Source organism: Haliaeetus leucocephalus, unplaced genomic scaffold (genome assembly GCF_000737465.1).
Source record: "Haliaeetus leucocephalus isolate CR32 unplaced genomic scaffold, Haliaeetus_leucocephalus-4.0 Scaffold170, whole genome shotgun sequence".
In the NCBI taxonomy this organism is placed as follows: Eukaryota; Metazoa; Chordata; class Aves; order Accipitriformes; family Accipitridae; genus Haliaeetus; species Haliaeetus leucocephalus.
In genome coordinates this window covers 985,313-999,646 of record NW_010972606.1, presented here as the reverse complement: position 1 = coordinate 999,646, position 14,334 = coordinate 985,313, and the positions used below count along the sequence as shown (strand labels likewise).

At 40.2% G+C, this 14,334-nt stretch overlaps 1 protein-coding gene across 1 annotated transcript in view; it reads right to left on the bottom strand.

Moving 5' to 3' along the window:
• Positions 1-877: 877 nt before the first annotated feature.
• MPPED1 (metallophosphoesterase domain containing 1) overlaps positions 878-14,334 on the bottom strand; it is a 49,683-nt gene continuing 36,226 nt past the window's right edge. Inside the window, exons 4-6 of the mRNA XM_010563587.1 lie at positions 10,101-10,216; positions 5,315-5,428; positions 878-1,775 (exon numbers count right to left, since the gene is read on the bottom strand). Coding sequence (XP_010561889.1) covers positions 1,657-1,775; positions 5,315-5,428; positions 10,101-10,216 — 349 coding nt within the window. The 3' untranslated portion in view covers positions 878-1,656. The remainder of the gene's footprint in view (positions 1,776-5,314; positions 5,429-10,100; positions 10,217-14,334) is intronic.

Genomic DNA, 14,334 nt, shown 5'->3' with positions numbered 1-14,334 from the left:
GCTATGCACAGACCTGCAAACAACCCTGTATTGGCAGCGCAATAATCTGCTCAATGTGTGTGAGCAAGATCAGTGCCTTGATGCCATGAGCCCCAAATTCAGGATGTCCATGTGCAGAATACAGCAGTTAAATTATCTCCATCAAAAAGGCTCCTACTTGAGCATGGAGATGTTTATTTGTTCAAGGCAGAAACCCATTTCTTGTAGGGCACATTTGAAGCACTTTTTTTTTCGTGGGTTTGTAATCAATTCTCAAGTTTCTGCCTAGGACGGGACTGAAATCCCAGCAGCTCCAACTTCTCTGTTAACCTGCAGCAAAGCCGCATGGGCAGTACCACGGCAGTTGGCCATCCCAACCAGCTCCTGACACGTCCCCCACTTCGCCTGGCATCACATGCAACATGACAGATGGATTTCAACTCGGTTGATGATTTTCTCTTGGGCCTCTCTCAGCGGTGTCCATGAGCAGGCAAACAGCAATGACAAGTTCTGTGAGGTGACCCCTGCTCCGTACCCATTGGGGTGTACTTGTTACTCACCGCACTTATGCTACTACAGAGCTACCCAAAAGTGAACGCCCAAACTCCACCTGGGGATGACCCCTTCCCCTCAACATCCGTAACATTCCCCAAGGACAAAATGATCATAATGACATTTAATCACTTCTGACTGGGGCCAAATTCGAACCAGTAATCTAATCATTGGCTGCATGTCCCATTAACAGATTTTAAACAAATAGTCTCAGTGGGTTTTATTGAAAATACCACTACTGAACATTGGCTGGTTTTTTTGTGGTTTTTTTTTTCTCTTTTTACATACAATCACATATCGCCTTACCATATGAAAACATGGAGGGGGGGGGTGGTCTGGGTTTTTTTTAAGGGAAATGTCATCCTTTTTTTCACAGGCGAGGCCAGGTTACGAATTCCTGAGTTTATACTGCACTTAACACAGTCTCCATTCTTGAATGTTGAGCTGTTTACAGCATGCCAGCAATATGCACCATTTCCCTTACCATCTGTAATGCCAGATGTAGTAAAACTTCATTTCACTACAGTGAATTAGGGCCTCTATTGCATTGGTTTTGAATAGATGCAAAGACTTAGACCTGGAGGACTTGAAGCAATAGGTTTCCTCCTGTGACTGGTCATTCGTGCACCATCTTTTATATTTGCCGTGTTAATTAAGGGAAAACATCTTTACCATCATTCTTCTTGTACCAAGAGCTCACTGGGAAACATCTGAAATGAGGAAATCCTAGTCTAAACACTTAAGTTTAAACTGCAAACTTTCTTAAAGAAACACTCGTTTGAAAGACATTGTTCTTTAATAAGTCCAATATAATGTACGGTATATACAAAAGTCCCTACTTGAGATATATATATATGTATATGTATATATATATGTGGAATGCATTCACTTTTCTGTGTTCACAAATATTTTAATGGTGAAATGTTAAAGTCTTTAATCTGTTTCTGGCACCAAAATGTCTTTGTTCCTCATCCACTTTTGTCACTCAAAATTTATCTGTGAAGAGCTAGCAGGGAAAAAAGAAGAAGGTTTTTGCTTTTTTGTTGAATGGTTCCCTATTGGGATTCTCAGCCAGCAATATAAAGTTGCTAATGTGTTGGGTACGACTTTAAATCCTCATTATAATCATGTGTTCCTTGGAGTAGGTAAGTCAATAACTATAGGTGGATTGAGTGGCTGGTAATTCACAGTGCACACAGATGCATTCACATAGGTAGTAGTTCCATCAGCCATGACACCATAACCTGCAAAGAAAGAACATCTCTGGTTACTCTCATTATTCATTATTACCTTCTTTCTTTTTAATTATTCACCTTTACCACACAACCATAAATGCCATATTTATTACTCAGAATGAATTAAAAAATTCTCTTCATGCAAAACATAAACGTCTCCTGAATTAATACCATCTTTGTCTTACAGCAGAACTTTTTGCCATCTTTTAAATTGTGTAAGAAAAGCAAAATGGACCCTTGCTAGCTAGTGGCTATAATCTCTGGCAGCCAGCTCACCAAACCTCCTTAGAAAGACAGATATTTCTCTCTGCAAAGCTTTTTCTTAAAACCTTCTCAGTTTTGGAAAGGATGAGAAGATAGAGCTTAGGCCATTGCAGCATTGAAAAAAACCACACTTCTGATCATTTTGGTTTGCAGTCATCAGTGCAGCAAACTTTGTGCAATTTTCATCTTTCCGCCTTTTTTTCTGTCCTGTGTTGTACATCTTTTAAGCTACCAATGAAGAAAAAGCACTGCTTGACTAAGGGGAGTATGTGTGCATCTGCACGTGGGTGGGATTTGTCCAGTAGGAACCTCTTTTTCCTATGTGTTTGAACTTGTTGACCAATTTCCACCAAATTTGATGGCAAGACACTAAAATGCCTGCCCAGGTAGAGAAAAAATGGCTTTATTAATGCGTTCTCTGACAGACAAGGTGAATTTACGCCCTAAGACACCATAACATTTCCATGGGAGAAAACACCCTTCTCTATGTCTCACCGGTGGCAAAAAAGCTTTAACTACATCTCATGTCTGACTGGACACCCAAGCCAAACAATTCCAGAGCTAAACCTGCAGAAAATCAAACTTCCAGCTCTAATGCCTGTAGAAATACAGTGAAATGCCATTTCAGAAAGTCAAGAAGCAACCTTTAACTGCCCTGGTGTTATGAAAAAGTAGACACAGTCTCCATTGTCAAAAATCTTTTCATGAATGGCTAGGATTGGAAACCTGCACTGAAACTTTATGATCAATATGAAGAAATGCATTCACAATCAGAAATATATGACTTTGGGGAAACTACCTGGTCAAAAGCATTTGTACTAAGATTCAGTCTCAGCGTTAATGAAGTTAACAGTGAAATGTATTCATTGCTACATACACTGAGTTCCAGCTATTCAAATCCTAGGTACCTAGGATCCTACAGTTTTCTTGAGTGCAATTTTGTGTCTTATAGAAGCATTGATAGTTGCATAATTTACAAACAAAGAAACAGTAGCCAAATTCCTTTCTTTTTTGTTCCTTAGAATACCCTGAATAATGCAGGGCCTCCTGGACTCCCCATGGAAAAAACACACTATAATTAGGGACTACGGAGGGAAGAAAAGTCTGTCAGGTTCCTGTCACAGACATTTCTTTAAATCATTTGCTGTTTGCCACAGAACAATTGTTCTGTATAAAACACAAACTGCATGGAGGACAGTCAGCATTGCTGCTGGGACTTTCCGTCTCCTCGGCTACACATTTGGAGAGAACAGAATCTGGAAGATTCCTAATGCTACAGTTTTCACTCCTACCCTACTGCCAACAGAGTTTCTTTGGCCATGACCTCAGCCAAGTACTGGCTGTGATGGGCAAACCAGGATTTTAGCCGGAGTCCCTGCCATGCTGCTTGTCACTTCCATGGGTCGATCAGCAGCAAGCCCATGTGTAGAGGTATTTTTTGGCAGACAGCAGTGCAGAGGGGGAATAGGGAAGAAACATCTCTTCTAAGCATCTCTTCCTCCCGGATGTTCAGTAAATGAGTTCTGCAGATGTAGCTATGCTCAGTCAGGGGAAGAACTCATCTGTTCAAATCATGCATTCTCTCTACAAAGAGCAGCTTCGTTTGCACAGGCTGTCTGCAATGGGAATTCTCCTCTGCAGAGATTTAGCATCCCACTGCAAAACAGGCTATGCAGTTCCCCATTTGTTTTCTCTGAATTATGATAGTTAACAAGAAGAGTACCTTGTTTCCGATACCTACTCTGCCAACTGTATTAATTCACAGGATTTACCATTCTGTGGAGGTGCTATTCTTTTCCCTTGGGAGCCAAAGTTGGGCTTGGTCTTAGCAGATGTGATTTTGTTTACCTGCCTGAAGCTTCATGGCTTGCTAACTGTATGCTTATATCCCCTGCAAACCACTTGGCTTACAATTTCTGAAAAGACAATGAGTTTGAACTGTATTCACCAGCTCTCTTTTACGGAATCTCAAAGACTGCTCTAACAGCAAAGAGCGAGAAAAAAATACTGCCTATGCATTGTTTGTTTACTCTGTGATTTAACAGCACTTTAGACATTAACTAGGCATTAACAGGTCACCGCAGATGAGACATAAGAGGAGAATGAACTTAATCCCTGAGCTGTCAAATAATGATCTGAATGTCTTCTCCACCAATTTCACACCAGCACACCTCTCAGCAATGTCACTTCTAACTTAGCATGGTGAAAGCCCCCAGCAGCAAGTCAGAATGGGATTTCTGTGAAGAGTAATGGCTTTTCACAAAAACCGAAGTACCTGAATGCCAGCTACTCCAGTTTCTCCATTTGTTCATTTCTACACTGGTGAGACGCACAGAGATCCTACATCAAAGGCTGGAGCAGTCCCAGAAGCAGAAAACTGGCAGTTGTGGAGCACCTTTTCCTGCCAGTAAGTTAACATAGCCAAGAACTAAGCAGCTGATAATACATGCTTACATGCCAATGGGTACACTTCAGCTCAGCCCAGTGGTTTCTTTTGGTGGGGGCACTGCTTGAAGTCTTGCTGCCATGATATGTGAACAGGACAGACTCCTATAGCAGACAGCATCTACCTTTCCCTTTGCCTGGTGATGAACTGCTGTCACTGACTTCAGTGGCGCATGTTTGTCACCGTTTACTAACTTATGTGAAGGGAACTCATTTTTTTCCACTTAAAAATCAAATAGTCAAGAGAACTGCTTTGTTTTTTCTGGGTACAAAATGTTTCCCCTGCCAAAGCAAATAAATACATGAATACATATCTTGAACTTCTACACAAGTCAGTGGTGACATCCCTCTTGGTTTCAACTTCATATACGCAATGATGGGGAGAGACAACCTTTATTGTAAAATCTTGAAGGTTAAGCCTTGGAAGCACCCCTCAAAGCATTCTTACCCATTTTACAAACACAGAAACTGAGACACAGAGAGCTTACATGAATTATCTTAAGTCACAGAGATTCAGCAGAGCGAAATACAAGCCATCAATCCTCATACTTAGACACTTTCTGTAACTACTGGACTCAATGTTCTTATTTTAAAATTCACAGTAATTCTCTGTGAAGGAGGCATCACCCTGTTTTACAGATGCAGAAACTGAAAGAAGCTGATGTACAAATATTGAAAAGCGGGTATCAGCCAATTTCATCTCCATATATGCAGCTAAGTAAGCATCTGAAATCCAGAAGTGCTTCAGTTCAGACATTCAAGTTTGAAAATGCTAATTAAACCAGACAAGTTCTGTGTTTGTGGTTTCTAAATATATAGAGAAAGAAATGTGTTCTGACCTTCATGGATATGTCCAAAAACATGAAGCCTTGGCTGTATTCGTCTCTGGACGGTGTTCAGCAGCTCAACACATCCTACCCGTTGCATTTTCTTAGGAACCCAGTCTAGAAAACCTTTGGAAAAGAAATGAAAACTTTAAAAGAAGACAGACTATCTACAAAGCTGTACTGCTATACAGCAGTTCTGAGATTTCATGTCTCATGGCTTTTCATAAGCAGCCATAGAAGAATTGACAGGGAAAAAAACAGTGTTTGCCTTGGTAAGTAGAAGAGGAAGGAAGGAAAAATACTTGAGGAAAACCATAAAAGCTCATCTGAAGAAAAAGGACTATGAGAACCCCTGCCAGTTGTTTTTCAAGGAAAAAAAAACCCTGCAATTAAAGCATTTTTACATTCTTGTTAATGGGAAAACTCAATGCTTTTTCCATTCTTCTTCCTTCAAGAGAGTGAGGTGTAAAGAGAAGTATGTCCAAAGTGTCTCTAAAGAATCTAAATAAGTATTTAGCTATTTAAATCTACTTCTGGGATCTGTTTTTTTAAATTGAACACTTTAACTGATGTAATGGAATCTGTGTTGCTAATAATAAAACTATATTGTTATCGCATTGAATCTTACAGTAGTGGAACCCAGGTGAGGAACCCACAGCATGCCTAAAATCAACATCCCCAAGCAAAACTGGTTTAAGCACTTCATGACACAGCAAGCCCCACTAGCCTAAATCTATGGACCTCAGACAGGAAGAGAAACTCAGCCCTTCTGCAGTAGATGTTTTTAAGTGCTATATTTACTTGCCCACAGTTTGTATAAAAATGCGGGTTTTATTAATACAGACAAAAATGTATTACCAACTTGCTTATATGTCTGAAAACATACTGCAGGGGGAAGCTTACTGCCAACTGAAGTCTCATGTTTCTTTCAAAGTAGTAGTATAAGAAGGATGTTGTTGTATTAGAGGGTTTGCAATAACCAATCTTGTTTTCTTTCTATTGTTCTGCCATCTTCATCAGGCTCAAGTCTGGAAACCTAAAAGATATAATCCTTCTGTTTTTCTTTAGTTGTTCTGGTGCTCTCCCTGTGTGCCTGTCATAGCTTTGTATCTCTTAGATTGCTGCAACAGCATGCCTTTGAGAAAATGGTAGTCAGCCAGAGAGCTATAAAGTCTGGACCTAGTTTTCATTATGTTTACTTTTGACGTCCACTCAAGCATGCCTAAATAGCAGCTAACCAATTGGCTTAAAAGACCATAACGGTGGTATTGGAGATCTTGGAAAAGCTCGCAGATTTGCTACAGCTTCAGGGTAGGTTCACACATTGAGAAATAGATGCCAGTGCTTGAAAACTAGGCTCAGTACACCGTGGGGTTTCAGAAAAATAGTAAAAATTTGCCCTTGTATCATAGTTATTCAGAGAGCTAAGTCCAATTTTCAGAAATTAGTTGGAATGCAGCATCCTAAGTGTCAGAAAGAGGAAGTTCTGATAAGGGCCATAGACTCCTAATTCATTCAGATAATGCTTGGCTCCTGTCGGAGGGATGTACAGAGAGAAAACTCCACTGAATTACAGAAAGAGCAGAGCAATGCTCAGTTCTGGTAACTGATTTTACCAGTCACTCTTGGTATCCAACACAGGTCACAATTCACTGTAGAAAATAATAAGTATTTAAGATGTCAAAGTGAGGCCAGCAACTGCTCTGGAATACAGTCATGCTTTTTTCAGAGCAAATGCATTATAACCATAGGTTTTGTTACTTCCATGATTTGAAACAGTTAATTGTCAAAATGTCTGTGGTGAACATAAAGCCAAAAGTATTTCCACTTCAAAAACTTCACAAACAAAAATCCATAAAATTAACTTCTCCATTAAATTAAGCATTATTTATGTTGAACATGTTTTTGTTTACATGCATTATCACCCTTCTGAAGCTTTCCCATATGTTTGCAGCTTATTATGTACACCTGACTACACAAACTAAGAATAATTGATTACACCTAGCTAACAATTAGAGTTCATCTTAGGGTTTTTTTAATGTTTGGTTACTTGAAACAGGTTTCTGCAGCTGTCAGGAAAGTATAAATCTTTGTCATAGACAATCAAGCAGACAGCTACAAATGAAGACTTAAAGGTGAAATTAAATTAAAAACAAACAAAGAGAAGAAAAGTGAACTTTTTGAAGAGAAACAAAAGAATCATAAATGCAGATCTTTAGGAAGCAGGTAAAAGACTTAAAAAGTTATATTATACATAAAAGTAACAAAAATACACTGATATAGAAATGAGCATTAGTACTGATCCCATAATCATGAATACTGTATTTCAAAAGCTATGAACTATATAGTATATCTTCATTAATAATAAACAGGTTACTAATAAAATGGTCAATAATAGCTGTTTTAACCTTTGCTTTCTCATCCTGTGTGAACCTCCTGTGTATACCCACCCTGGTTTCATCCCAAAGTACTACTCCAGAACAGAAAAGAAAAATTACTCTGATTTTTGTTACGTGACTAACTGACCTAGAAACACGAAGTCCATTAACTCTTAATGGTGCTTCTGCATCTATGCAGACAATTTTAGATCTAATAATGTAGTATTAATTAGTTTAGGAAGATGTGCGCTCTTTTGAACTGAGGGAATGAGAAAGCAGCACAGAAAATGGATGATGGACACAATTTAGGCAGCCATGCTGGAGGAAAAAAAAGGAATTTGCACAGATTGCTATTTATGATCATTAGGGACGGCTCTAGTGATGCTGTCCAAGATCAGAACAACAGTAATCAGCTTTCTGGTTAAAATAACTGGCTGGGAAGGTCAAGGAGGATCTTGTCTCCCAAAATGTCTGAGGACAGAGCTACACAATAAGGAGGTTCTGTAAGTTAGGCAGAGTGTTAACTTCTTTTAAAGCATCAAGTATTTGTTGCCATGGGTGTCAGGGAGACCAACAGCTGATGCCCTCAGGCAGAGGGTTCTGTGCCTGAGCCATCTATTAATGCATCAGTAAGAAAAAAGACAAAGAAATGGGAACTTTTAAAAAAGAAAATCCTTGGAGGACGGTTGAAGCTTAAGAATTCAGAAAAAAGAGAACAAACACTGAGACATGGAGATGGGGGGAATTCATGTTATCCCATTACAGCCAGTGGAGATGGTCAGCTCTTCCTCAGAATTACTACAATTATTAAATTACTTTTCAATTATTAAATTTACTATTCAATTTATTATTAAAGCATGTCTGTTAAGTGCCAGTTCTGCAGTGCTCTCTAGAGGTTCTCTTCCCTCTGCTGATCCCAGAGGCTGCCTGGAGAGGCCTGGTGGATAAATTAGCAAGGTGGCTGAAGTTGGGTGGTGCGAACCCCTCTCAACTTCCCAGCACTGGATTTCAAGTGCTAGATACAAGGATATTCTTTGGATCAGCTGAAGGTTGGGATTTCTTTACAGCTGATCAGCCGGTTTTAAAAACAGCTTTAAAAGTGCTGAAAAAGGTTCTGAAAAAGTTTTAAATATGACTTACAAATAAAACTATATCAAAGACTCAGCATCATGCCTTGGATCCTAACAGGGATTATACCCACTACTAACCATTTGGAGCTGATATCTCAAGGCCTAAACAATTATTTCTGCCATCCACTTTTATGATACAGGTCCATATTAAAGTCAGTCTATGGCATGGCATGAGACTCCACTTAGCTGAAGTATCAGAACACATGCCCTTACTGTGAGAAACCCTGCTCACAAAGAAACCCTTTCCTCCAGGATTAGCGAGCAGTGGAATGCAAACATGTCTTTCTAAAGAAAACAACAAAACACAAACCCTTTAGATACTTTCTCCTCCAAGCTCTGAAAGAGGAGAAGAAAGGGTGGAAGACAAGAGGGTTTTAGCTTCAGGAAATTGGGGAGTCTAAAGGTTTAAAGAAACCAACTGCCTTCATTTCACACAAAGCACTCCTCCACAGTGAGACTCAGCAGAACACTTAAGTACATGCTTCACATTCATGTCCATTTATTAAATCAGTGAGAGTTAAACACATAGATGCATTAAATATAGCTTGCTCTATGTTAAATGCACTGAAAAACATGTTAAAAGCCTTAAGCCTTTACTGAATCAGGACAAGTTTCTGTGATTGTATTATTTCTGTAACACCGGTAATTTCACTATTATCTAGGAACACAAGAAGTCTCTCCTGGCTTTTGTGTCTATATTAATATTTGTAAAACACAAAAGTAAAACTATTTCTTGTTGGTCTGTTAGTGTTGCCAGATAGTATTACAGACAGGCAATTCACCCACGCTGTCCAAAGAACAGGCAAACAATGGCAGCAGTTGGGTTTGTGAGGCAGAAGATGCACCAAGTCAGCATGATGAGGAAAAAATACAGCCTCTGGGTACTTGTTGGTGGGGGAATGCTACTGCAAGTGAGGGAGGCAGACAGTCCTAAAAAAATAAGATCCCAATCCTGCATTTCTCTTCAAGAAGGCTCCACGCTTTAAATCTACTAATTTCACTGGTGGCAGAGTGGACAGATGCATAGTAAAAACAGACTTTGCTTATTTATAAAGCTTATTAAGGCTTTATGTGTTAAGGCTTTATTTTTTAAGCCATTATTTAATTCCCTACTATTAAGCATAAGTAATCATGAAACATAAACCTGAGCAGAAGTTCTGGTGCTGCTGAAATCAGTACAGATGTTACTTTTGACTTTTCTAAGTCAGGATTGCACTTTGTCTAAGGAGAGCCATCAGTTACCGTATAATCATCTGAAATACACAGCTAAGAGCACTAGTATTTTCTTACCGAGAGGTGGTCCATGTGTTATAAGAATATCTATTCCATCTGGAATAAGGTTCCATTTCTCTAATAGTGCTTGGCCTCGTGGAAGATTAAAGCCCCAGCCATAAAACCAAGGTTGCCTGCCAAGAGAGGAGGAGAATGTCTTCAGTGCTACTTCCATGTACTGGTTATCTAATTAAAATATGGAGATTGACTCTCTACTAACATGGAATTTGGAGACACAAATAGCATTCATTTTCTTCTTTGTGTGCACAGTAAAATCCTCTTTCCATACAACAGTGTTATTTAACTTGTGTGGTAAATCAGTGCAGTCCTTACCACTTTCAGTAGGCAGCATACAGTAAAATATTCACAGTATTCCTCTAACAAGGTGAAAAGTAACTCTTACAAGACCTGGATACCAAGATCTCCCTGGGTGGATTAGCATGCTGGACTCCCACAACATCTAGAACACCTATCTCAGACACCTAGGTGCGGATATATGTTTTCACATTGGCTACCATCATGTTCAGCCCTTAGCCTATGACCAGCTGGGCAAGGACAGACCCTGGCACAGCAACTGATCCTGCTCCAAAGTCAGAGACATTATTTATGCTGCTTTGTTTCCCTAATTGGAAGCATCCCATCAGAACAAGAATACTGCTTCTTTTCTTACACATCATTTTCTTCTGTCCTCTGGTGTGCTGACTTGCTTTTAAGTAAGACTTTCCATATTCAGGATTTCTTATCAGACAGGCATTTACATTTTTTAAAACATATTTATGGAGCAGCTCATCATGGAGCAGCAGGACTGTAACACTGCCAGTCAGAACACAATTTATCCGTATCTTGCTATCCCATTGATTAAAAAACTGTATTTCACAGCAATTATATCACAGTGGTAAATTACGTCTTGCTGACTATGCTCTAATTCTAGGTCATAAAATTGAGGGGTTAGTTTTAGGTTGCAATTTTTTTATAATTTTTTGACTGACATCTTCTGGCCATATCCATATTTGGAGAACGACAAATAGGCTGCTGTGATTTAATAAGGTTTATGATAATTGCAGCCACAGTGTTTATACATACATACACATCAACCAGAGTTCCCTTTGAGATGTTACTTTGTTGAAGAAAGCTTTACACTCCTTCACCACATCAAAAGACAGAAAGAATTCTTTCAAACAAATTCTCTGAACTCCACTTTACATCATGTATGGCAAAGACAAAAGAAAATGCCCATAAAGCTATTATTCATCCTCTTCCATTACTGATGCTTGACTAACATTTCAAAAATTAGCATGTCTTCATGATGATATATTTTCTACTTTTCCTTTCAGAATGCTGTAAAGCACATGCCTATTGAAAACAGCTGTAAAAATAGAGAGCTTGCTAAAAAAAGGGATGTGGCTTACCCGAGGGTAGAAAAGAAAGTTCTGGTAAAAGGAAAGGAAGAAGGGGGCTTTGCAGAAGGTTTCTTGCCTTTCTTTCATAGACAAAAAGAGCCTCGACTATACTAAACAGATGACTGAAAGGCTCTCTGTGTCCACAGCCAAGAGCTCATCTCCTAGTTCTTCGTCACACACCCTGGATAACCAGGGTCTGGATAAACAGGTGTCCCAGGGGAAAAAAAAAAAAGGTGAAACTTTGTACATCTGCCATTGGGACCAGAAATATATCCCAGCCTCCAGAAGCTGTGATGAGGCAGGTGAAGAAGGTGTGTGAAGAAGAGATGCTAATACCAGTAGCAGTGAAGCGGAAACCTTCTGAGTCAGGTTGCTCAGACCAAAGGGGCTGGCTAAGAAAAAGACATATCCCTGTATCGGGGATATGAAATGACACTTTTCTGGTTACCTGTTCAACTCCTAGCAGCCCTTCCTCACAGAACGAAGAGCACCTGGCTCACAGGTACATGACTTCTTGCCTTCCTCTGCTGGGGCAGTAACTCATGGTCTCGTTAGGAGGCTGAGGGGAGACCTGATCGCTCCCTACAGCTACCTGAAAGGGGGTTGTAGTGAGGTGGGGGTCGGTCTCTTCTCCCAAGTAACAAGTGATAGGACAGGAGGAAATGCACCAGGGGAGGTTTAGATGGGATATTGGGAAAAATTTCTTCACCGAAAGGGTTGTCAAGCACTGGAACAGGCTGCCCAGGGAAGTGGTTGAGTCACCATCCCTGGAGGTATTTAAAAGACGTGTGGACGTGGCACTTGGGGACATGGTTTAGCGGTGGACTTGGCAGTGCTAGGTGTACGGTTGGACTTGATGATCTTAAAGGTCTTTTCCAACCCAGATGATTCTGTGATTCTATGATTCCAGTTACTGACTTACTCTGCAGTAAGCTACCAGCGACGTTACCGTGTAACACTGTCACACAGAACCAAACCCTGGTCTGTCTTCACATTCAGCTCACCATTGACAGAACGGGAGTGTCTTTATCTCACAGGAATGCCCTGAAAATAAATACACTGAAGTCTGTGAGGTGCTCAGATATTACAGAAGGGGGAGGGTTTATAAAAATATACAGAGGTCAGGCTCTTTCTAAACTGTCCATCCGTTCCTGCCTCAGGATTGCATTCCACACCTTACAGCCAAGTATCTTTCCTCACCAAGAGGAAAATATTCAACTGTTTGGCAAATCATCTTTAGGCCCGGAGCAAGTTTTCCAGGAGCAAAATCTCACCGACAGAAAATATTTGCAAGGGTAAACAGGAGGCAAAGGAAGTGTCGGCATAGTAAATCACGCTCGTAAAGCCGCTGATGGGTTCAGCGAGTACAGGCCCTGCTCCCAGCCGTCGCTCCCCCAGCGCTGTGGGGCATGGACAGAATTGTGCCCTCGTCCCGCGCCCCGCACAACCGGCCGTGGCCATTCCGCCCCCCGAGAACGACACCGAGGGGAAAGACCAACATTTGCCCAAGAAGAAAAGGTCAAAAACCTACGGAATCATTATTTTAAGGATACAATGAAGCATTTATGAAGAGAAATAATCGCGACCGCCACAGGTCTCGCCAGAAGTCAGCTTAATCCTGCTGAAATCCAAAAGACCACGAATGGCACATGCAGCTGTGAGAGTCTCTGCCTGCCTCTCTCTAGTAGGGTTAGCCGGTACACGGCCACTTCTCCAAAAGCCCGTTTCCCCTCATGAATAGGCATGATCTGCTTATTAAGACAAGAAGCACTCCCCCGTCCCTCCCTCCCTCCCTTTGTGGTGACTGCAGCGCGTCGCCGCCTGAGCGCAGGGCTGGTAAGTTATGCATGCTGGAGCTGTTCTTTTGTGAAGGGGAGATGTTACAACTTGTGTGATTTGCCATCATGCTGTCTTTTGTGACAATCCCGAGATCGAGAGAAATGTCTGGAATATTTCTGGCGAAAAAAATCTGAATTCCAAGAAAGGATTCAGCGGAGGATGTCGGTGTGCTTTCTATCTGAGAGAAGAAAGAAAAATCATACACTTCGGTGCCCCCACCCCCAAAGCAAAACCATCTTTATACGCACACAGGGATTTTATAAATCCCAAGTCCCTTTTCTGAAAATTTATTGCAAAACAGCCATCAAAGTTTCCGAGTAGGAAAAAAAAAATCTTCTCTAATACCAACTAATGAGTCTGTGACCTGGATATCGTGCAAAGACAACTTTGTCTAAAATTTCCATTTACGATGGAACCTGAAAGCAAAGTTAAAGTCTTCATACCAAGCACTGAATTTCTAGATCCCCACTTACTGCTTGCTCAGGAGAAGTGCAATCTTTTAATTAATTACTTTTCAATAGTATTTTACGGTTTACAAAGAAAATACTGTCATGTATGTTCTGTAAGAGAAAAATCCGCTGTTCTCAAAAAAACCCCAAGAAAAATGTATTTGGCAATTAAAGACATACATCATGAATGTATTTCACCTCTGAAGCGAAGCGCTCATGTGTAGAAATGTACTTTGATTTAGGTCTTATCTTCTTAAAGCGAACGGGTTGAGTCTCTCCACATACTACTGAAATTCAACGGTATTATTATTATGATAAGAATAATGATTGTCTACACGTAAGACTCTAGGGGGGAAATATATTGGAAGGGAATTTGTTTACAGCACAATTAACCTTATGTTAAAAACATATGAACAAGTCTTGCAGGTCAAATAATCTACCATACAAAAAGGGCTGAATTATCAGAATTTGTGCTAGCAATCGGATGTTGCTTTATGTACTGAATTTCTATCTTTCTGTTCTAAAGTAACCATTGGAATAATTTTCTTACAGAATGATAGTTGC